The following is a 23,927-nucleotide window of genomic DNA, read 5'->3' as shown; positions in this document are numbered from 1 at the left end:
AGTTTAAACTGTCTGCTCCGTAGGACACCAGGCTAGTTTAATCTGTCTGCTCCGTAGGACACCAGGCTAGTTTAATCTGTCTGCTCCGTAGGACACCAGGCTAGTTTAAACTGTCTGCTCCGTAGGACACCAGGCTAGTTTAATCTGTCTGCTCCGTAGGACACCAGGCTAGTTTAATCTGTCTGCTCCGTAGGACACCAGGCTAGTTTAATCTGTCTGCTCCGTAGGACACCAGGCTAGTTTAATCTGTCTGCTCCGTAGGACACCAGGCTAGTTTAATCTGTCTGCTCCGTAGGACACCAGGCTGCGGATCCTAAGCAGATATCCTCTGTGATTCAAGGCAGTTGTTTTTTTTTTACAGTGACATCAAGAATCAATCCTTCAACCTCATTACTTTCCCTTCTGCCAGCCACCGTGGAGCCAGGGGTTAACGCCAGGGGGAACCGGGGGCTCTGGCAGACAGGGGTTAACGCCAGGGGGAACCGGGGGCTCTGGCAGACAGGGGTTAAAGTCAGGGGGAACCGAAGGCTCTGGCAGACAGCCACCGTGGAGCCAGGGGTTAACGCCAGGGGGAACCAGGGGGCTCTGGACAGCCACCGTGGAGCCAGGGGTTAAAGCCAGGGGGAACCGGGGGCTCTGGCAGACAGGGGTTAAAGTCAGGGGGAACCAGGGGCTCTGGCAGACAGGGGTTAAAGTCAGGGGGAACCGGGGGCTCTGGCAGACAGCCACCGTGGAGACAGGGGTTAACGCCAGGGGGAACCAGGGGGCTCTGGCGGACAGGGGTTAACGCCAGGGGGAACCAAGGGGGCTCTGGCGGACAGCCACCGTGGAGCCAGGGGTTAAAGCCAGGGGGAACCAGGGGGCTCTGGCAGACAGGGGTTAACGCCAGGGGGAACCAGGGGGCTCTGGCAGACAGGGGTTAAAGCCAGGGGGAACCAGGGGGGCTCTGGCAGACAGGGGTTAAAGCCAGGGGGAACCAGGGGGCTCTGGCAGACAGGGGTTAAAGCCAGGGGGAACCAGGGGGCTCTGGCAGACAGGGGTTAACGCCAGGGGGAACCAGGGGGGCTCTGGCCGACAGGGGTTAAAGCCAGGGGGAACCAGGGGGCTCTGGCAGACAGGGGTTAACGCCAGGGGGAACCAGGGGGGCTCTGGCGGACAGCCACCGTGGAGCCAGGGGTTAAAGCCAGGGGGAACCAGGGGGCTCTGGCAGACAGGGGTTAAAGCCAGGGGGAACCAGGGGCTCTGGCGGACAGGGGTTAACGCCAGGGGGAACCAGGAGCTCTGGCGGACAGCCACCGTGGAGCCAGGGGTTAAAGCCAGGGGTTAACGCCAGGGGGAACCAGGGGCTCTGGCGGACAGCCACCGTGGAGCCAGGGGGAACCAGGGGGGCTCTGGCAGACAGGGGTTAACGCCAGGGGGAACCAGGGGCTCTGGCAGACAGGGGTTAACGCCAGGGGGAACCAGGGGCTCTGGCGGACAGCCACCGTGGAGCCAGGGGGAACCAGGGGCTCTGGCGGACAGCCACCGTGGAGCCAGGGGGAACCAGGGGCTCTGGCAGACAGCCTCCCGATAACAGTGTGCCTCGACCGGGACTGGCTCTGCCTCTGGGCTGCCTAGCCAGGAGCTACTGGGACTGGCTCTGCCTCTGGGCTGCCTAGCCAGGAGCTACTGGGACTGGCCCTGCCTCTGGGCTGCCTAGCCAGGAGATACTGGGACTTTTAGTACTGGGATGTGAGTTCAACTGAACATGTGTGAGTGAGTGTGGGGGGTGGGGGGCGGGGGGTGGGGGGCTTCTACTGATGGGAGTTGAACTCCACAACCTCCCTCTGATCCACTTCTCTTACCACTGGTACGCACCCCAGCCATGGAAATGACATTCTTGAAATTACTGCTAATGCATAAGTGTGTGTGTGGGTTGGGGTGGGGGGGTGTCGTGTGTGTGGGTTGCGGTGGGGGGGGGGGGGGGGGGGGGGGGGCGTCGTGTGTGTGCGTGTGACTCACCAGAACGGCTGAGAGACTGAAATCAAAAGGGGGTGGAAAAGTGATAGTTTGGGATTGGCTGTTTCCAACTGTCATCCTTCAGACGTTACTAAATGGGCTGTTTCCAACTGTCATCCTTCAGACGATACTAAATGGGCTGTTTCCAACTGTCATCCTTCAGACGATACTAAATGGGCTGTTTCCAACTGTCATCCTTCAGACGTTACTAAATGGGCTGTTTCCAACTGTCATCCTTCAGACGATACTAAATGGGCTGTTTCCAACTGTCATCCTTCAGACGTTACTAAATGGGCTGTTTCCAACTGTCATCCTTCAGACGATACTAAATGGGCTGTTTCCAACTGTCATCCTTCAGACGATACTAAATGGGCTGTTTCCAACTGTCATCCTTCAGACGTTACTAAATGGGCTGTTTCCAACTGTCATCCTTCAGACGATACTAAATGGGCTGTTTCCAACTGTCATCCTTCAGACGATACTAAATGGGCTGTTTCCAACTGTCATCCTTCAGACGTTACTAAATGGGCTGTTTCCAACTGTCATCCTTCAGACGATACTAAATGGGCTGTTTCCAACTGTCATCCTTCAGACGATACTAAATGGGCTGTTTCCAACTGTCATCCTTCAGACGTTACTAAATGGGCTGTTTCCAAATGTTATCCTGCAGACGATACTAAATGGGGCTCCAAGATTCAACCCTCTGAAACCCAAACGACATTAGGGCATATTTCTCACACCACTGACTGAGATAAACACACGCCAGTTTCCACATGATTCACTCAGGCAGAGAGCAAGCCAAGCCCTCTGTCTGTGTCCCAAGTGGAAGCCTATTCTCTAGTAGTGTGCTACTGTTGACCAGGGCCGATAGGGAATAGGGTGCCACAAAGGACACCGACTATGTCTCTGGCTGCATATCTCTAAAGGGGTCATTTTTAGAGAAATCCTCAAAATATAGTTGTTCACACACACTTTGGTGTGTGCTGGTCATCATTACTTAAAGGTAACGTCATCCTTTCAAGGCATCAGTTTCACACCTCTGGGAAGCAGCAGTTTAAAGTTAAACAGTGTTTGAATACGCAGCAGTAACACACATGATTACAGACGCAAAAAGAACAGTGTGTACAGTGGGAGGAAGGCAAGACTGGCAAAACAGAGAGAGAGAGAGCGAGAGAGAGATGCCTAACTCTCTAGAATGAGTCTTGGCAGGAGTAGCAACAGCCCTCAACTCTCATCGCTCACCTCTCAGCCCTCAGGTCTCAGCCCTCAGCTCTCAGCCCTCATCTCTCATCCCTCAGCTCTCATCCCTCAGCTCTCAGCCCTCAGCCCTCAACTCTCAGCCCTCATCTCTCAGCCCTCACCTCTCAGCCCTCATCTCTCATCCCTCAGCTCTCATCCCTCAGCTCTCATCCCTCAGCTCTCAGCACTCACCTCTCAGCCCTCATCTCTCAGCCCTCATCTCTCAGCCCTCAGCTCATAGGGAATAGGGTGCCAATTGACCAGGGCCCATAGGGAATAGGGTGCCATTTGACCAGGGCCCATAGGGAATAGGGTGCCATTTGACCAGGGCCCATAGGGAATAGGGTGCCATTTGACCAGGGCCCATAGGGAATAGGGTGCCATTTGACCAGGTTCCACAGGGAATAGGGTAGCATTTGACCAGGTCCCATAGGGAATAGGAGGCCATTTGACCGGGGCCCATAGGGAATAGGGTGCCATTTGACAAGGGCCCATAGGGAATAGGGTGCCATTTGACCAGGGCCCATAGAGAATAGGGGGCCATTTGACCAGGGCCCAGAGGGAATAGGGTGCCATTTGACCAGGGCCCATAGGGAATAGGGTGCCATTTGACCAGGGCCCATAGGGAATAGGGTGCCATTTGACCAGGGCCCATAGGGAATAGGGTGCCATTTGACCAGGGCCCACAGGGAATAGGGTGCCATTTGACCAGGGCCCATAGGGAATAGGGTGCCATTTGACCAGGGCCCATAGAGAATAGGGCGCCACCTCATAAAACATTTTAGAAGGGTAGGGTACTGGAGTGCTGAAAACAGGGGGGCAATCATTTTGAACCTGTCTTTTTTCAATATATGTTTTTTAAATTACTTAAAATCTCTTTCTCTGAGCAACTGCATTAGTATCAAAAAATATATAATTTCCCTTTTTTTTCTCCATACAACATAGCTCAGTATTTGTTATGTATTTTATACAGTCATTTTTTTTGCTTATCTTTATCAAGGGTTCCAATAATTATAGACCGGACTGTAGAAACAGTCAGCCCATAAGCAGTGTATTAAAGATGATTCACTTTTCATAGCTCCATACTGAATCAATCAATAGTGAAGCAGGCTGAATCATGACAAAGGCTAAAACACGACATTGTTGAAGGCTAACACACCAACCCACAAAATTATGATCTCAAAGAATCTTGGATTCCTTTCTCCTTATCTTGGCATCAGAGGGTGTGATCATTAATCGTCCTCTTCCTTATTCTCATCATCATCATCATCATCATCATCATCATCATCATCATCATCATCATCGTCATCCTCACTGACCTGCTCCGAAAGCGAAGAAGAAGCTGTTGTCAGGGTGCTCTTCCATCAGAGCCTTGACCCTGTTCCCCATCCTGTCGTTCCTCTTGTAGATCAGTTCCTGTCTGAAGTAGCTGTCTATCTCCTGGGCCGTTATCTGTTCACTGGGGCGCAGGGTCACGTTGTTGAAGTTGGGGACCTGCAGAGAGGGGGGGTGATGAGCAGTGAGAGATTTATCCACCAGGTCTAAACTAAATGGGTCAGAAATGTCCCGTAACAATAATGGGTCTCTTTTTTGGGCTTGTGGGGTCGTTAGTGTTTAGGGGTCGTTAGTGTTTAGGGGTCGTTAGTGTTTAGGGGTCGTTATTGTTTAGGGGTCGTTAGTGTTAGGGGTCGTTAGTGTTAGTGGTCGTTAGTGTTAGGTGTCGTTAGTGTTAGGGGTCGTTGGTGTTAGGGGTCGTTAGTGTTAGGGGTCGTTAGTGTTAGGGGTCGTTAGTGTTAGGGGTCGTTAGTGTTATGGGTCGTTAGTGTTAGGGGTCGTTCGTGTTAGGTGTCGTTCGTGTTATGGGTCGTTCGTGTTAGGGGTCGTTAGTGTTAGGGGTCGTTAGTGTTAGGGGTCGTTAGTGTTAGGGGTCATTAGTGTTAGGTGTCGTTAGTGTTAGGGGTCGTTAGTGTTAGGGGTCGTTAGTGTTTAGGGGTTGTTAGTGTTAGGGGTTGTTAGTGTAAGGGGTTAGGAGTAACGGGGTGTGGTGGTTGTAGTGTTAGTGTTAGGGGTCGTTAGTGTAAGGGGTTAGGAGTAACGGGGTGTGGTGGTTGTAGTGTTAGGGGTCGTTAGTGTTAGGGGTCGTTAGTATTAGGGGTCGTTAGTGTTAGGGGTCGTTAGTGTTAGGGGTTATGAGTAACGGGGTGTGGTGGTTGTAGTGTTAGGGGTCGTTAGTGTTAGGGGTCGTTAGTGTTAGGGGTCGTTAGTGTTAGGGGTCATTAGTGTTTAGGGGTTGTTAGTGTTAGGGGTTGTTAGTGTAAGGGGTTAGGAGTAACGGGGTGTGGTGGTTGTAGTGTTAGTGTTAGGGGTCGTTAGTGTAAGGGGTTAGGAGTAACGGGGTGTGGTGGTTGTAGTGTTAGGGGTCGTTAGTGTTAGGGGTCGTTAGTATTAGGGGTCGTTAGTGTTAGGGGTCGTTAGTGTTAGGGGTTATGAGTAACGGGGTGTGGTGGTTGTAGTGTTAGGGGTCGTTAGTGTTAGGGGTCGTTAGTGTTAGGGGTCGTTAGTGTTAGGGGTCATTAGTGTTAGGGGTCATTAGTGTTATGGGTCGTTAGTGTTAGGGGTCGTTAGTGTTATGGGTCGTTAGTGTTAGGGGTCGTTAGTGTTAGGGGTTGTTAGTGTTAGGGGTCGTTAGTGTTAGGGATCGTTAGTGTTAGAGGTCGTTAGTGTTAGGGGTTAGGAGTAATGGTGGTTGTATTGTTAGGGGTCGTTAGTGTTATGGGTCGTTAGTGTTAGGGGTCGTTGGTGTTAGGGGTCGTTAGTGTTAGGGGTCGTTAGTGTTAGGGGTCGTTAGTGTTAGGGGTCGTTAGTGTTATGGGTCGTTAGTGTTAGGGGTCGTTCGTGTTAGGTGTCGTTCGTGTTATGGGTCGTTCGTGTTAGGGGTCGTTAGTGTTAGGGGTCGTTAGTGTTAGGGGTCGTTAGTGTTAGGGGTCATTAGTGTTAGGTGTCGTTAGTGTTAGGGGTCGTTAGTGTTAGGGGTCGTTAGTGTTTAGGGGTTGTTAGTGTTAGGGGTTGTTAGTGTAAGGGGTTAGGAGTAACGGGGTGTGGTGGTTGTAGTGTTAGTGTTAGGGGTCGTTAGTGTAAGGGGTTAGGAGTAACGGGGTGTGGTGGTTGTAGTGTTAGGGGTCGTTAGTGTTAGGGGTCGTTAGTATTAGGGGTCGTTAGTGTTAGGGGTCGTTAGTGTTAGGGGTTATGAGTAACGGGGTGTGGTGGTTGTAGTGTTAGGGGTCGTTAGTGTTAGGGGTCGTTAGTGTTAGGGGTCGTTAGTGTTAGGGGTCATTAGTGTTTAGGGGTTGTTAGTGTTAGGGGTTGTTAGTGTAAGGGGTTAGGAGTAACGGGGTGTGGTGGTTGTAGTGTTAGTGTTAGGGGTCGTTAGTGTAAGGGGTTAGGAGTAACGGGGTGTGGTGGTTGTAGTGTTAGGGGTCGTTAGTGTTAGGGGTCGTTAGTATTAGGGGTCGTTAGTGTTAGGGGTCGTTAGTGTTAGGGGTTATGAGTAACGGGGTGTGGTGGTTGTAGTGTTAGGGGTCGTTAGTGTTAGGGGTCGTTAGTGTTAGGGGTCGTTAGTGTTAGGGGTCATTAGTGTTAGGGGTCATTAGTGTTATGGGTCGTTAGTGTTAGGGGTCGTTAGTGTTATGGGTCGTTAGTGTTAGGGGTCGTTAGTGTTAGGGGTTGTTAGTGTTAGGGGTCGTTAGTGTTAGGGATCGTTAGTGTTAGGGGTCGTTAGTGTTAGGGGTTAGGAGTAATGGTGGTTGTATTGTTAGGGGTCGTTAGTGTTATGGGTCGTTAGTGTTAGGGGTCGTTAGTATTAGAGGTCGTTAGTGTTTAGGGGTCGTTAGTGTTAGGGGTTAGGAGTAATGGTGGTTGTGTTGTTAGAGGTCGTTAGTGTTATGGGTCGTTAGTGTTAGGGGTCGTTAGTATTAGAGGTCGTTAGTGTTAGGGGTCGTTAGTGTTAGGGGTCGTTAGTGTTAGGGGTCGTTAGTGTTTAGGGGTCGTTAGTGTTAGGGGTCGTTGGTGTTAGGGGTCGTTAGTGTTAGGGGTCGTTGGTGTTAGGGGTCGTTAGTGTTTAGGGGTCGTTAGTTTTAGGGGTCGTTAGTGTTAGGGGTCATTAGTGTTAGGGGTCGTTAGTGTTAGGGGTCGTTAGTGTTAGGGGTCGTTAGTGTTAGGGGTCGTTAGTGTTAGGGGTCGTTAGTTAGGGGTCGTTAGTGTTTAGGGGTCGTTAGTGTTAGGGGTTATGAGTAACGGGGTGTGGTGGTTGTAGTGTTAGGGGTCGTTAGTGTTAGGGGTCGTTAGTGTTAGGGGTCGTTAGTGTTAGGGATTAGGAGTAACGGGGTGTCGTGGTTGTAGTGTTAGGGGTCGTTAGTGTTAGGGGTCGTTAGTGTTAGGGGTCATTAGTGTTAGGGGTCGTTAGTGTTAGGGGTCGTTAGTGTTAGGGGTCGTTAGTGTTAGGGGTCATTAATGTTAGGGGTTGTTAGTGTTAGGGGTCGTTAGTGTTAGGGGTCGTTAGTGTTAGGGGTTATGAGTAACGGGGTGTGGTGGTTGTAGTGTTAGGGGTCGTTAGTGTTAGGGGTCGTTAGTGTTAGGGGTCGTTAGTGTTAGGGGTCGTTCGTGTTAGGTGTCGTTCGTGTTATGGGTCGTTCGTGTTAGGGGTCGTTAGTGTTAGGGGTCGTTAGTGTTAGGGGTCGTTAGTGTTAGGGGTCGTTAGTGTTAGGGGTCATTAGTGTTAGGTGTCGTTAGTGTTAGGGGTCGTTAGTGTTAGGGGTCGTTAGTGTTTAGGTGTTGTTAGTGTTAGGGGTCGTTAGTGTAAGGGGTTAGGAGTAACGGGGTGTGGTGGTTGTAGTGTTAGTGTTAGGGGTCGTTAGTGTAAGGGGTTAGGAGTAACGGGGTGTGGTGGTTGTAGTGTTAGGGGTCGTTAGTGTTAGGGGTCGTTAGTATTAGGGGTCGTTAGTGTTAGGGGTCGTTAGTGTTAGGGGTTATGAGTAACGGGGTGTGGTGGTTGTAGTGTTAGGGGTCGTTAGTGTTAGGGGTCGTTAGTGTTAGGGGTCGTTAGTGTTAGGGGTCATTAGTGTTAGGGGTCATTAGTGTTATGGGTCGTTAGTGTTAGGGGTCGTTAGTGTTATGGGTCGTTAGTGTTAGGGGTCGTTAGTGTTAGGGGTTGTTAGTGTTAGGGGTCGTTAGTGTTAGGGATCGTTAGTGTTAGGGGTCGTTAGTGTTAGGGGTTAGGAGTAATGGTGGTTGTATTGTTAGGGGTCGTTAGTGTTATGGGTCGTTAGTGTTAGGGGTCGTTAGTATTAGAGGTCGTTAGTGTTTAGGGGTCGTTAGTGTTAGGGGTTAGGAGTAATGGTGGTTGTGTTGTTAGAGGTCGTTAGTGTTATGGGTCGTTAGTGTTAGGGGTCGTTAGTATTAGAGGTCGTTAGTGTTAGGGGTCGTTAGTGTTAGGGGTCGTTAGTGTTAGGGGTCGTTAGTGTTTAGGGGTCGTTAGTGTTAGGGGTCGTTGGTGTTAGGGGTCGTTAGTGTTTAGGGGTCGTTAGTTTTAGGGGTCGTTAGTGTTAGGGGTCATTAGTGTTAGGGGTCGTTAGTGTTAGGGGTCGTTAGTGTTAGGGGTCGTTAGTGTTAGGGGTCGTTAGTGTTAGGGGTCGTTAGTTAGGGGTCGTTAGTGTTTAGGGGTCGTTAGTGTTAGGGGTTATGAGTAACGGGGTGTGGTGGTTGTAGTGTTAGGGGTCGTTAGTGTTAGGGGTCGTTAGTGTTAGGGGTCGTTAGTGTTAGGGATTAGGAGTAACGGGGTGTCGTGGTTGTAGTGTTAGGGGTCGTTAGTGTTAGGGGTCATTAGTGTTAGGGGTCGTTAGTGTTAGGGGTCGTTAGTGTTAGGGGTCGTTAGTGTTAGGGGTCATTAATGTTAGGGGTTGTTAGTGTTAGGGGTCGTTAGTGTTAGGGGTCGTTAGTGTTAGGGGTTATGAGTAACGGGGTGTGGTGGTTGTAGTGTTAGGGGTCGTTAGTGTTAGGGGTCGTTAGTGTTAGGGGTCATTAGTGTTAGGGGTCGTTAGTGTTAGGGGTCGTTAGTGTTAGGGGTCGTTAGTGTTAGGGGTCGTTAGGGTTAGGGGTCAGGGTTAGGGGTCAGGGTGGTTATAACTGACCTGAGAGGTGTCGTGGTTGAAGTGTTAGGGGTCGTTAGTGTTAGGGGTCAGAGGTTGAGGTCAGGGTTAGGGGTCAGGGTGGTTATAACTGACCTGTGAGGTGTCGTGGTTGAAGTGTTAGGGGTCGTTAGTGTTAGGGGTTAGGGGTCAGGGTGGTTATAACTGACCTAAGAGGTGTCGTGGTTGAAGTGTTAGGGGTCGTTAGTGTTAGGGGTCAGAGGTTGAGGTCAGGGTTAGGGGTCAGGGTGGTTATAACTGACCTGTGAGGTGTCGCGGTTGTAGTGTTAGGGGTTAGGGGTCAGGGTGGTTATAACTGACCTGTGAGGTGTCGTGGTTGAAGTGTTAGGGGTCGTTAGTGTTAGGGGTCAGGGTTAGGGGTCAGGGTGGTTATAACTGACCTGTGAGGTGTCGTGGTTGAAGTGTTAGGGGTCGTTAGTGTTAGGGGTCAGAGGTTGAGGTCAGGGTTAGGGGTCAGGGTGGTTATAACTGACCTGAGAGGTGTCGTGGTTGAAGTGTTAGGGGTCGTTAGTGTTAGGGGTCAGAGGTTGAGGTCAGGGTTAGGGGTCAGGGTGGTTATAACTGACCTGTGAGGTGTCGTGGTTGTAGTGTTAGGGGTCGTTAGTGTTAGGGGTCAGGGTTAGGGGTCAGGGTGGTTATAACTGACCTGTGAGGTGTCGTGGTTGAAGTGTTAGGGGTCGTTAGTGTTAGGGGTCAGAGGTTGAGGTCAGGGTTAGGGGTCAGGGTGGTTATAACTGACCTGTGAGGTGTCGCGGTTGTAGTGTTAGGGGTCGTTAGTGTTAGGGGTCAGGGTTAGGGGTCAGGGTGGTTATAACTGACCTGTGAGGTGTCGTGGTTGAAGTGTTAGGGGTCAGGGTTAGGGGTCAGGGTGGTTATAACTGACCTGAGAGGTGTCGTGGTTGTAGTGTTAGGGGTCAGGGTTAGGGGTCAGGGTGGTTATAACTGACCTGAGAGGTGTCGTGGTTGTAGTGTTAGGGGTCGTTAGTGTTAGGGGTCAGAGGTTGAGGTCAGGGTTAGGGGTCAGGGTGGTTATAACTGACCTGTGAGGTGTCGTGGTTGTAGTGTTAGGGGTCGTTAGTGTTAGGGGTCAGGGTTAGGGGTCAGGGTGGTTGTAACTGACCTGAGAGGTGTCGTGGTTGTAGTGTTAGGGGTCGTTAGTGTTAGGGGTCAGGGTTAGGGGTCAGGGTGGTTATAACTGACCTGTGAGGTGTCGTGGTTGTAGTGTTAGGGGTCAGGGTTAGGGGTCAGGGTGGTTATAACTGACCTGTGAGGTGTCGTGGTTGAAGTGTTAGGGGTCGTTAGTGTTAGTGGTCAGGGTTAGGGGTCAGGGTGGTTATAACTGACCTGTGAGGTGTCGTGGTTGAAGTGTTAGGGGTCGTTAGTGTTAGGGGTTAGGGTTAAGGGTCAGGGTTAGGGGTCAGGGTGGTTGTAACTGACCTGTGAGGTGTCGTGGTTGAAGTGTTAGGGGTCGTTAGTGTTAGGGGTCAGAGGTTGAGGTCAGGGTTAGGGGTCAGGGTGGTTATAACTGACCTGTGAGGTGTCGTGGTTGTAGTGTTAGGGGTCAGAGGTTAGGGGTCAGGGTGGTTATAACTGACCTGTGAGGTGTCGTGGTTGAAGTGTTAGGGGTCGTTAGTGTTAGGGGTCAGAGGTTGAGGTCAGGGTTAGGGGTCAGGGTGGTTATAACTGACCTGTGAGGTGTCGTGGTTGAAGTGTTAGGGGTCGTTAGTGTTAGGGGTCAGAGGTTGAGGTCAGGGTTAGGGGTCAGGGTGGTTATAACTGACCTGAGAGGTGTCGTGGTTGTAGTGTTAGGGGTCGTTAGTGTTAGGGGTCAGAGGTTGAGGTCAGGGTTAGGGGTCAGGGTGGTTATAACTGACCTGTGAGGTGTCGTGGTTGTAGTGTTAGGGGTCAGGGTTAGGGGTCAGAGGTTGAGGTCAGGGTTAGGGGTCAGGGTGGTTATAACTGACCTGTGAGGTGTCGTGGTTGTAGTGTTAGGGGTTAGGGTTAGGGGTCAGGGTGGTTATAACTGACCTGTGAGGTGTCGTGGTTGTAGTGTTAGGGGTCAGGGTTAGGGGTCAGGGTGGTTATAACTGACCTGTGAGGTGTCGTGGTTGTAGTGTTAGGGGTCAGAGGTTAGGGGTCAGGGTGGTTATAACTGACCTGAGAGGTGTCGTGGTTGTAGTGTTAGGGGTCGTTAGTGTTAGGGGTCAGGGTTAGGGGTCAGGGTGGTTATAACTGACCTGTGAGGTGTCGTGGTTGAAGTGTTAGGGGTCGTTAGTGTTAGGGGTCAGGGTTAGGGGTCAGGGTGGTTATAACTGACCTGAGAGGTGTCGTGGTTGTAGTGTTAGGGGTCAGGGTTAGGGGTCAGAGGTTGAGGTCAGGGTTAGGGGTCAGGGTTAGGGGTCAGGGTTAGGGGTCAGGGTTAGGGGTCAGGGTTAGGGGTCAGGGTGGTTGAAACTGACCTGTGAGGTGTCGTGGTTGAAGTGTTAGGGGTCAGAGGTTAGGGGTCAGGGTGGTTATAACTGACCTGTGAGGTGTCGTGGTTGTAGTGTTAGGGGTCAGGGTTAGGGGTCAGAGGTTGAGGTCAGGGTTAGGGGTCAGGGTGGTTGTAACTGACCTGTGAGGTGTCGTGGTTGTAGTGTTAGGGGTCAGAGGTTAGGGGTCAGGGTGGTTATAACTGACCTGTGAGGTGTCGTGGTTGTAGTGTTAGGGGTCAGGGTTAGGGGTCGTTAGTGTTAGGGGCCAGAGGTTGAGGTCAGGGTTAGGGGTCAGGGTGGTTGTAACTGACCTGTGAGGTGTCGTGGTTGAAGATGATGGAGTTGAGGTCTCCACAGTTGTAGTGTTAGGGGTCAGAGGTTAGGGGTCAGGGTGGTTGTAACTGACCTGTGAGGTGTCGTGGTTGAAGTGTTAGGGGTCAGAGGTTAAGGGTCAGAGGTTAGGGGTCAGGGTGGTGATAACTGACCTGTGAGGTGTCGTGGTTGAAGTGTTAGGGGTCAGAGGTTAAGGGTCAGAGGTTAGGGGTCAGGGTGGTTATAACTGACCTGTGAGGTGTCGTGGTTGTAGTGTTAGGGGTCAGGGTTAGGGGTCAGAGGTTGAGGTCAGAGGTTAGGGGTCAGGGTGGTTATAACTGACCTGTGAGGTGTCGTGGTTGTAGTGTTAGGGGTCAGGGTTAGGGGTCAGAGGTTGAGGTCAGAGGTTAGGGGTCAGGGTGGTTATAACTGACCTGTGAGGTGTCGTGGTTGAAGATGATGGAGTTGAGGTCTCCACAGTTGTAGGGTTAGGGGTCAGGGTTAGGGGTCAGGGTGGTTATAACTGACCTGAGAGGTGTCGTGGTTGAAGTGTTAGGGGTCGTTAGTGTTAGGGGTCAGAGGTTAAGGGTCAGGGTTAGGGGTCAGGGTGGTTATAACTGACCTGTGAGGTGTCGTGGTTGTAGTGTTAGGGGTCAGAGGTTAAGGGTCAGGGTTAGGGGTCAGGGTGGTTGTAACTGACCTGTGAGGTGTCGTGGTTGAAGATGATGGAGTTGAGGTCTCCGCAGTTGTAGTGTTTGATGAGGTCCTCAGTGGTATAGGAGCCCTGCAGAATGCCTGCTCTCACACTCTCCTGCTGTACAAGGGTCTGGTTCAGGGCAAAGATCACCTGGAGACGGGGAAGATATGCACATTTACTACACGATCAATACTGTATACCTGGATATACACTTTCTATTTGACCAGAGAGGGAACAGAAGACATTTACTACACGATCAACACCTAGATATTCACTGTCTATATGACCAGAGAGGGAACAGAAGACATTTACTACATGATCGATACCTAGATATTCACTTTTTATATGACCAGAGAGGGAACAGAAGACAAGAATATTTACTAAATACATAATAAATAGGAGGCAAGTAATAATTTTGTATTTAGTAATACCACTCTACCTATCCTTATTGTATTTAGTAATACCACTCTACCTATCCTTATTGTATTTAGTAACACCACCCTACCTATCATTATGTATATTGAAAATCCAAAAACACATTTTAAGTGAGACTAGGCATTGGTCTGAAGCCGAAAAAGAAAGGAAATTCACAAGCTCAAAATCTTTATCTGTAAAAATAACAAGTTAATTAGAGGGTTTTGGTGATTTCAGAACCAAAGGGGGACAAATCACAGGCAACACCAACCACACACACAATCTGATAGTGGGGTGGTAGATGTCTAGTCTCCTTTATGGCTCTAATCTGATAGTGGTAGATGTCTAGTCTCCTTTATGGCTCTAATCTGATAGTGGTAGATGTCTAGTCTCCCGTATGGCTCTAATCTGATAGTGGTAGTGGGGTGGTAGATGTCTAGTCTCCTTTATGGCTCTAATCTGATAGTGGTAGTGGGGTGGTAGATGTCTAGTCTCCTTTATGGCTCTAATCTGATAGTGGTAGTGGGGTGGTAGATGTCTAGTCTCCTTTATGGCTCTAATCTGATAGTGGTAGTGGGGTGGTAGATGTCTAGTCTCCTTTATGGCTCTAATCTGATAGTGGTAGATGTCTAGTCTCCTTTATGGCTCTAATCTGATAGTGGTAGATGTCTAGTCTCCTTTATGGCTCTAATCTGATAGTGGTAGTGGGGTGGTAGATGTCTAGTCTCCCTTATGGCTCTAATCTGATAGTGGTAGTGGGGTGGTAGATGTCTAGTCTCACTTAAGTCTCTAATCTGATAGCGGTAGTGGGGTGGTAGATGTCTAGTCTCCTTTATGGCTCTAATCTGATAGTGGTAGATGTCTAGTCTCCCTTATGTCTCTAATCTGATAGTGGTAGTGGGGTGGTAGATGTCTAGTCTCCTTTATGGCTCTAATCTGATAGTGGTAGTGGGGTGGTAGATGTCTAGTCTCCTTTATGGCTCTAATCTGATAGTGGTAGTGGGGTGGTAGATGTCTAGACTCCTTTATGGCTCTAATCTGATAGTGGGGTGGTAGATACCTAGTCTCCTTTATGGCTCTAATCTGATAGTGGGGTGGTAGATACCTAGTCTCCTTTATGGCTCTAATCTGATAGCGGTAGTGGGGTGGTAGATACCAAGTCTCCTTTATGGCTCTAATCTGATAGTGGTAGTGGGGTGGTAGATACCAAGTCTCCTTTATGGCTCTAATCTGATAGTGGTAGTGGGGTGGTAGATGTCTAGTCTCCTTTATGACTCTAATCTGATAGTGGGGTGGTAGATGTCCAGTCTCCTTTATGGCTCTAATCTGATAGGGGTAGTGGGGTGGTAGATGTCTAGTCTCCTTTATGGCTCTAATCTGATAGTGGGGTGGTAGATACCAAGTCTCCTTTATGGCTCTAATCTGATAGGGGTAGTGGGGTGGTAGATACCAAGTCTACTTTATGGCTCAGATCAGGTACATACACCGTAGCCATACATCCTGTATCGTATCGGTGGCCATGTATCTAGATACTTATAGAATTGTCTTGAAAGGGAAAGACGCACATCCCTACTAACGGTCGATGTCAGTAACTATCCAGTGAAAGTGAACTGAAAGACGTTTAATCGTAGACGTATCGGGATGTCTTTGAATGAAACATACAAGACCTGGATGTTTGGGAATCCACAACGTAATCAAAGAATGGGATGTTGATTCCTACAAAACTCGACTTGTTATTCTGAGAGTTCTGTTGGAACAGCTTCTTCTACTATTGTGTCCCCATGGAGTCTCCCTGTGTTTCCCTGCTGGCCCTGTGTTTCCCTGCTGGCCCTGTGTTTGCCTGCTGGCCCTGTGTTTCCCTCCTGGCCCTGTGTTTCCCTGATGGAACTGTGTTTCCCTGATGGCCCTGTGTTTCCCTGCTGTGTTTCCCTCCTGGCCCTGTGTTTCCCTGCTGTGTTTCCCTGCTGGCCCTGTGTTTCCCTGCTGGCCCTGTGTTTCCCTGCTGTGTTTCCCTGCTGGCCCTGTGTTTCCCTGCTGGCCCTGTGTTTCCCTGCTGGCCCTGTTTCCCTGCTGTGTTTCCCTGCTGGTCCTGTGTTTCCCTGCTGGCCCTGTGTTTCCCTGCTGGCCCTGTGTTTCCCTGCTGGCCCTGTGTTTCCCTGATGGCCCTGTGTTTCCCTGCTGGCCCTGTGTTTCCCTGCTGGCCCTGTGTTTCCCTGCTGTGTTTCCCTGCTGGCCCTGTGTTTCCCTGCTGGCCCTGTGTTTCCCTGCTGTGTTTCCCTGCTGGCCCTGTGTTTCCCTGCTGTGTTTCCCTGCTGGCCCTGTGTTTCCCTGCTGGCCCTGTGTTTCCCTGCTGGCCCTGTGTTTCCCTGCTGTGTTTCCCTGCTGGCCCTGTGTTTCCCTGCTGTGTTTCCCTGCTGGCCCTGTGTTTCCCTGCTGGCCCTGTGTTTCCCTGCTGTGTTCCCCTGATGGCCCTGTGTTTCCCTGCTGGCCCTGTGTTTCCCTGCTGGCCCTGTGTTTCCCTGCTGGCCCTGTGTTTCCCTGCTGGCCCTGTGTTTCCCTCCTGGCCCTGTGTTTCCCTGATGGCCCTGTGTTTCCCTGCTGGCCCTGTGTTTCCCTGCTGTGTTCCCCTGATGGCCCTGTGTTCCCCTGCTGGCTCTGTGTTTCCCTGCTGTGTTCCCCTGATGGCCCTGTGTTTCCCTGCTGGCCCTGTGTTTCCCTGCTGGCCCTGTGTTTCCCTCCTGGCCCTGTGTTTCCCTGATTGCCCTGTGTTTCCATGCTGGTCCTGTGTTTCCCTGCTGGCCCTGTGTTTCCCTGCTGGCCCTGTGTTTCCCTGCTGGCCCTGTGTTTCCCTGCTGGCTCTGTGTTTCTCTGCTGGCCCTGTGTTTCCCTGCTGGCCCTGTGTTTCCCTGCTGTTTCCCTGCCGGCCCTGTGTGTCCCTGCTGGCCCTGTGTTTCCCTGCTGGCCCTGTGTTTCCCTGCTGTTTCCCTGCTGGCCCTGTGTTTCCCTGCCGGCCCTGTGTTTCCCTGATGGCCCTGTGTTTCCCTGCTGGCCCTGTGTTTCCCTGCTGGCCCTGTGTTTCCCTGCTGGCCCTGTGTTTCCCTGCTGGCCCTGTGTTTCCCTGCTGGCCCTGTGTTTCCCTGCTGTTTCCCTGCCGGCCCTGTGTGTCCCTGCTGGCCCTGTGTTTCCCTGCTGGCCCTGTGTTTCCCTGCTGTTTCCCTGCCGGCCCTGTGTTTCCCTGCCGGCCCTGTGTTTCCCTGATGGCCCTGTGTTTCCCTGCTGGCCCTGTGTTTCCCTGCCGGCCCTGTGTTTCCCTGCTGGCCCTGTGTTTCCCTGCTGTTTCCCTGCTGGTCCTGTGTTTCCCTGCTGGTCCTGTGTTTCCCTGCTGGTCCTGTGTTTCCCTGCTGGTCCTGTGTTTCCCTGCTGGTCCTGTGTTTCCCTGCTGGTCCTGTGTTTCCCTGCTGGTCCTGTGTTTCCCTGCTGGCCCTGTGTTTCCCTGCTGTTTCCCTGCCGGCCCTGTGTGTCCCTGCTGGCCCTGTGTTTCCCTGCTGGCCCTGTGTTTCCCTGCTGTTTCCCTGCTGGCCCTGTGTTTCCCTGCCGGCCCTGTGTTTCCCTGATGGCCCTGTGTTTCCCTGCTGGCCCTGTGTTTCCCTGCTGGCCCTGTGTTTCCCTGCTGGCCCTGTGTTTCCCTGCTGGCCCTGTGTTTCCCTGCTGGCCCTGTGTTTCCCTGCTGGCCCTGTGTTTCCCTGCTGTTTCCCTGCCGGCCCTGTGTGTCCCTGCTGGCCCTGTGTTTCCCTGCTGGCCCTGTGTTTCCCTGCCGGCCCTGTGTTTCCCTGCCGGCCCTGTGTTTCCCTGATGGCCCTGTGTTTCCCTGCTGGCCCTGTGTTTCCCTGCCGGCCCTGTGTTTCCCTGCTGGCCCTGTGTTTCCCTGCTGTTTCCCTGCTGGTCCTGTGTTTCCCTGCTGGTCCTGTGTTTCCCTGCTGGTCCTGTGTTTCCCTGCTGGTCCTGTGTTTCCCTGCTGGTCCTGCTGTTTCCCTGCTGGCCCTGCTGTTTCCCTGCTGGCCCTGTGTTTCCCTGCTGGTCCTGTGTTTCCCTGCTGGTCCTGTGTTTCCCTGCTGGTCCTGTGTTTCCCTGCTGGCCCTGTGTTTCCCTGATGGCCCTGTGTTTCCCTGCTGGCCCTGTGTTTCCCTGCTGGCCCTGCTGTTTCCCTGCTGGCCCTGCTGTTTCCCTGCTGGCCCTGCTGTTTCCCTGCCGGCTCTGTGTTTCCCTGCCGGCCCTGTGTTTCCCTGCCGGCCCTGTGTTTCCCTGCCGGCCCTGTGTTTCCCTGCCGGCCCTGTGTTTCCCTGCCGGCCCTGTGTTTCCCTGCCGGCCCTGTGTTTCCCTGCCGGCCCTGTGTTTCCCTGCCGGCCCTGTGTTTCCCTGCCGGCCCTGTGTTTCCCTGCCGGCCCTGTGTTTCCCTGCCGGCCCTGTGTTTCCCTGATGGCTCTGTGTTTCCCTGCTGGCCCTGTGTTTCCCTGCTGGCCCTGTGTTCCCTCCTGGCCCTGTGTTTCCCTGCTGGCCCTGTGTTTCCCTGCTGGCTCTGTGCTTCCCTGCTGGCCCTGTGTTTCCCTGATGAACCTGTGTTTCCCTCCTGGCCCTGTGTTTCCCTGCTGGCCCTGTGTTTCCCTGCTGGCTCTGTGTTTCCCTGCTGTGTTTCCCTGATGGCCCTGTGTTTCCCTCCTGGCCCTGTGTTTCCCTGCTGTGTTTCCCTGCTGGCCCTGTGTTTCCCTGATGGCCCTGTGTTTCCCTGATGGCCCTGTGTTTCCCTGATGGCCCTGTGTTTCCCTGATGGCCCTGTGTTTCCCTGCCGGCCCTGTGTTTCCCTGCCGGCCCTGTGTTTCCCTGCCGGCCCTGTGTTTCCCTGCCGGCCCTGTGTTTCCCTGCCGGCCCTGTGTTTCCCTCCTGGCCCTGTGTTTCCCTGCTGGCCCTGTGTTTCCCTGCTGGCCCTGTGTTTCCCTGCTGGCCCTGTGTTTCCCTGCTGGCCCTGTGTTTCCCTGCTGGCCCTGTGTTTCCCTGCTGGCCCTGTGTTTCCCTGCTGGCCTTGTGTTTCCATGCCGGCCCTGTGTTTCCCTGCTGGCCCTGTGTTTCCCTGCTGTGTTTCCCTGCTGGCCCTGTGTTTCCCTGCTGGCCCTGTGTTTCCCTGCTGGTCCTGTGTTTCCCTGCTGGCCCTGTGTTTCCCTCCTGGCCCTGTGTTTCCCTGCTGTGTTTCCCTGCTGGCCCTGTGTTTCCCTCCTGGCCCTGTGTTTCCCTGCCGGCCCTGTGTTTCCCTGCCGGCCCTGTGTTTCCCTGCCGGCCCTGTGTTTCCCTGCCGGCCCTGTGTTTCCCTGCTGGCCCTGTGTTTCCCTGCAGGCCCTGTGTTTCCATGCCGTCCCTGTGTTTCCCTCCTGGCCCTGTGTTTCCCTCCTGGCCCTGTGTTTCCCTGCCGGCCCTGTGTTTCCCTGCCGGCCCTGTGTTTCCCTGCCGGCCCTGTGTTTCCCTGCTGGCCCTGTGTTTCCCTGATGGCCCGGTCCAGGCCTCTTAAACATTCTGATCACCACAACACACTGGGACTTGAAACCACAGAGCTCTTCATCAACCCACCATTGATCCCTCACAATGGCTCTCCTCTCACAAAAAATAAAAATTTAAATTAAAAAAATAACACGTCTATTTATTTCTCAACAGTGAAAGTAAATCAAGCAGCCAGGCGTAGCGTGCGAGTCCACAGCTACGTGATGTGTGCAGGGGGTACGCATGGATAAGGGGGGCGGCACATGAATATATATTTATATGCACACCCCTACACCGGGACCTTTTTCATGTGTTGTTTTCGACAGTGTTCAGATGACACTTTTCTTCCTCCGGCGGTCATTGTAGTCGGGGGATGGTATAGGACAAGAGGGCAGAGTTCAGCAGATGCCTTCTGTCTGCTACAAAGGGCCCCCCCCCCCTTCCCCCCCTCCCCCTCCCCCCCCTCGTCAACCTCTCCACTCCCCACACTTTCATCAGCTCTTGATCAAAGCTTGTACTCTGCATATGAAAAGGGTCCCGGCTTTATGCTGCTCAAATTAGCCTATCGTCACCCCGCAAGCCTCCCAAGTCCTCAACAAAACCCTTCACATCTGTTCTGTCCAGTCTTCATCTTCATCATCATCATCATCCAGTCCATCATCTTCAGGGACTTTTCTCAGCCCTCGCCTCACAGCCCTTTTTAGCCCCATTACATTATGGTTGCGGAGGGAGGAGTGCAGATCACTCATACAGAAAATAGAGGGGGAGAGAGAGAGAGAGAGAGAGAGAGAGAGGGAGAGAGGGAGAGAGGGAGAGAGGGAGAGAGGGAGAGAGGGAGAGAGGGAGAGAGGGAGAGAGGGAGAGAGGGAGAGAGAGAGGGAGAGGGAGAGGGAGAGGGAGAGGGAGAGAGAGAGAGAGAGAGAGAGAGAGAGAGAGAGAGAGAGAGAGAGAAATATATGACAGTTCTTCCAGTGATCTCTCTCACTCCGCTTCTCTCTCACTCCGCTTCTCTCTCACTCCGCTTCTCTCTCACTCCTCTTCTCTCTCACTCCTCTTCTCTCTCACTCCTCTTCTCTCTCACTCCTCTTCTCTCTCACTCCTCTTCTCTCTCACTCCTCTTCTCTCTCCATTCAGAGTGTCTCTGTACTGAGGAGTGATCCTGAATGAGCCTGTCCTGCTCTGTTCTCTGGACTGAGGAGTGATCCTGAATAAGCCTGTCCTGCTCTGCTCTCTGTACTGAGGAGTGATCCTGAATAAGCCTGTCCTGCTCTGCTCTCTGTACTGAGGAGTGATCCTGAATAAGCCTGTCCTGCTCTGCTCTCTGTACTGAGGAGTGATCCTGAATAAGCCTGTCCTGCTCTGTTCTCTGGACTGAGGAGTGATCCTGAATGAGCCTGTCCTGCTCTCTGTACTGAGGAGTGATCCTGAATGAGCCTGTCCTGCTCTCTGGACTGAGGAGTGATCCTGAATGAGCCTGTCCTGCTCTCTGTACTGAGGAGTGATCCTGAATGAGCCTGTCCTGCTCTATTCTCTGTACCGAGGAGTGATCCTGAATGAGCCTGTCGTGTTCTCTGCTCTCTGTACTGAGGAGTGATCCTGAATGAGCCTGTCCTGCTCTCTGGACTGAGGAGTGATCCTGAATGAGGCTGTCCTGCTCTGCTCTCTGTACTGAGGAGTGATCCTGAATGAGCCTGTCCTGCTCTCTGTACTGAGGAGTGATCCTGAATGAGCCTGTCCTGCTCTCTGGACTGAGGAGTGATCCTGAATGAGCCTGTCCTGCTCTCTGTACTGAGGAGTGATCCTGAATGAGCCTGTCCTGCTCTGCTCTCTGTACTGAGGAGTGATCCTGAATGAGCCTGTCCTGCTCTGTTCTCTGTACTGAGGAGTGATCCTGAATGAGCCTGTCCTGCTCTGTTCTCTGTACTGAGGAGTGATCCTGAATGAGCCTGTCCTGCTCTGTTCTCTGTACTGAGGAGTAATCCTGAATGAGCCTGTCCTGCTCTGTTCTCTGTACCGAGGAGTGATCCTGAATGAGCCTGTCCTGCTCTCTGTACTGAGGAGTGATCCTGAATGAGCCTGTCCTGCTCTCTGGACTGAGGAGTGATCCTGAATGAGCCTGTCCTGCTCTCTGTACTGAGGAGTGATCCTGAATGAGCCTGTCCTGCTCTGCTCTCTGTACTGAGGAGTGATCCTGAATGAGCCTGTCCTGCTCTGTTCTCTGTACTGAGGAGTGATCCTGAATGAGCCTGTCCTGCTCTGTTCTCTGTACTGAGGAGTGATCCTGAATGAGCCTGTCCTGCTCTGTTCTCTGTACTGAGGAGTAATCCTGAATGAGCCTGTCCTGCTCTGTTCTCTGTACCGAGGAGTGATCCTGAATGAGCCTGTCGTGTTCTCTGCTCTCTGTACTGAGGAGTGATCCTGAATGAGCCTGTCCTGCTCTCTGTACTGAGGAGTGATCCTGAATGAGGCTGTCCTGCTCTGTTCTCTGTACTGAGGAGTGATCCTGAATGAGCCTGTCCTGCTCTGTTCTGTTTTCTCTTGCTTTGCCTGAAGTGCCAGATGACCAGGATTGACATTTTTGGGATTATTCCTACACATGTAGCATCTTAATTTGACCCAGAAAATAATCCTGCAGCAACAGAACATTTTTATTATTATATGGATTTTAACTAATGGACATTTTGGCAACACATTATAATAACTCGTAATAAAGCATTTATAAAGATGTGTAAATAGTTTATTCATAATTTATTCATTATTACTCCCACATTTGTAAATCTTATTAAACTAGTTAAGTAAAAATGTATAAACAACTTTTAAAATATGTAATCACGATTCATAAGATCATTCATAAGATGTTTAATATAGGTCCTTATAAACCATTTACTAACCATTAGTTAACCATTTTTTTTGCGTCGCCTCACTCAACGTGTGGGCTAGTTCTACTTTATCAATGTTTGGACCCCGCTAATTGCTCCTCAAGCACAAAGCAGTTTAGCCACCACTTCCTCAATCCGTCCAATATAATAAAAAGTGACGAAAACGCCAAACACCAGGAAACTAGTGCTTCTCGTTCGTTGGCCTTACGCATTCCATCCCGTCGCCATTCTTCACTTTTGCACGCAGAATCTGTCTGAGAGAGATTAAAGATCGGTTCATTGACTGCTTAAATAAATACATATCTGAGTGTATTATTTCTCTGAACTATCCCATTACGCTTGAAGAGTCACTACCTTCAAAAAGTACAGTAAAAAGAAAACAAAAGAAAACCTCTACGGTTAATACACTGGAAGATTAAAAATTATTTATACATGTAACATTTCTACCTCAATCACATATCAGCAGTAAAGGAAGGAATAAAAGAAATCCACTGGTGAAAAACAGTCCGGTCCGGCCAGCTCGGCTACATCTCTCTGTTTTATGATCAGTTTGCGTTCGCGAGGTCGGAAACATTAGCAGAAAACATTCACATTACAACTCTTCGTCAAGTCCTTGAAATTGTTGTTTCACAACAGTTTTTTTCTGAATAAAATATTTCCTTTAACGTCCTGTGTTGGTTCTTCTTTCATTGATATGTTGTCGGCTATTACGAGACCTTAAGGAGAGATTTACTAAGCATTATAAACGCTTTATTACGAGACCTTAGGGAGCATCACGTACTGCTGGAATGTCTACCAATGGAATGTCCATCCTTTTGTGAGAAATTACACTGGTCACTCAAAACACTTATAAAGTATTTATAAAGTAGAAATAGCCCACACTTCAGAGGAGGCCATACAAAAAAAGACTTAACTAATGATTAGTAAATGGTTTAAAGGACCTTTTTTAAACAGCTTATGAATGGAGTAAGGATTAATAAATGATGAATAAACGATTTACTAAGAATTAAATGATTTATTATAATTTACTAAGCATTATAAATGATTTATTACGAGTTACTAAGCATTATAAACACTTTATTACGAGTTATTATAAAGCGCTACCCTTTTTTGTAGAGGGTTGATGCTTTTTGTGTAAAGAAAATCAAGTCGTAATTTTTAAGTGGAAATTACAAACTTCAGAAGCCTTTTAAAATCTCCAATACACTACAGGTTTTAACGTTCTCCTGTAACAAGGTGATCAAACTAAGAAATCTCTCATCTATAGGTCCATTAAGCCAGGCAAGCTCAATCAAACACATTTTAAGTAGCGATGCACGATATATCGGTAAGCATATTGGAATCGGACGATATTAACTAAAAATGCCAATATCGGCATCGATGTCAAAGCTGATGTGCATACCTATATAACGTAGAGGACGTAATGAACACGGCATTCCTAACCTAGCCCACAATGTCTGCTGTGTGGATCGAGCAGTCAACAAGTCCAGCAGTCATTTGAAAGAGTAAGAACATTTCAGCGAGACAACTCAAACACGAAATCCATTAACGCCAAGATAACAGAATTCATTGCCCTTGACAATCAACCGTTCTCTGTCGTGGATGATGTTGGCTTTCGCCGACTGGTCGAGCACATCGAGCCCCGGTACACACTACCAATTAGGTGCTATTTTTCAGATGTTGCCCTACCGGAGTTACACAGTATTGTTGAAACGACACATCCATGAGCTACTTGCTATGACCGTCACTGCTATTAGCTTCACGATGTCAGCCCCACGAGCATGCAGAGTCTGACAGCACAGTGGGTCCACGAGGATTTCCTACTGAGGAAAGCCGTATTCCATGTCAAATGGCATTTTGAGAAACATGTTTGAAACTTGGAAACATAAACAAACTCATACCGTCATTTGAACAACTGACTGGAGAAATAAGCTCATCAACTGTGTCTGTAGCAGACGGGATACCCCTCTGTCATGGCATTGAAACTCCTGCTCAACAAAATCGCCAACACAAACCGTGGGGTTAAAACTTGCAAAAGTACTCTGAACAAGCGATTCGGTGGCCTTCTCTCTGAGCCTCTACGGACACGGACAGACAGAGCTGAAACTTCACTGCTTGACACGTATGATGAAATCCTGGTGGAGACTGAACAATGGAACAACGAAACAGCACAGCAAGTAAGTGA

The 23,927-nt window shown here is 50.8% G+C and overlaps 1 protein-coding gene across 1 annotated transcript in view; it reads right to left on the bottom strand.

Annotated features, from left to right (window-relative positions):
- Positions 1–390: 390 nt before the first annotated feature.
- Positions 391–23,927, bottom strand: part of LOC129845394 (metalloprotease TIKI1-like) — a 93,430-nt gene continuing 69,893 nt past the window's right edge. Inside the window, exons 3-8 of the mRNA XM_055913307.1 lie at positions 12,927–13,073; positions 4,557–4,731; positions 1,329–1,510; positions 1,018–1,242; positions 749–865; positions 391–636 (exon numbers count right to left, since the gene is read on the bottom strand). Of these exons, the coding sequence (XP_055769282.1) occupies positions 391–636; positions 749–865; positions 1,018–1,242; positions 1,329–1,510; positions 4,557–4,731; positions 12,927–13,073 (1,092 nt within the window). The remainder of the gene's footprint in view (positions 637–748; positions 866–1,017; positions 1,243–1,328; positions 1,511–4,556; positions 4,732–12,926; positions 13,074–23,927) is intronic.

Source organism: Salvelinus fontinalis, unplaced genomic scaffold (assembly GCF_029448725.1).
Source record: "Salvelinus fontinalis isolate EN_2023a unplaced genomic scaffold, ASM2944872v1 scaffold_0287, whole genome shotgun sequence".
NCBI lineage: Eukaryota > Metazoa > Chordata > Actinopteri > Salmoniformes > Salmonidae > Salvelinus > Salvelinus fontinalis.
This window is presented reverse-complemented; position numbering and strand designations above follow the sequence as displayed.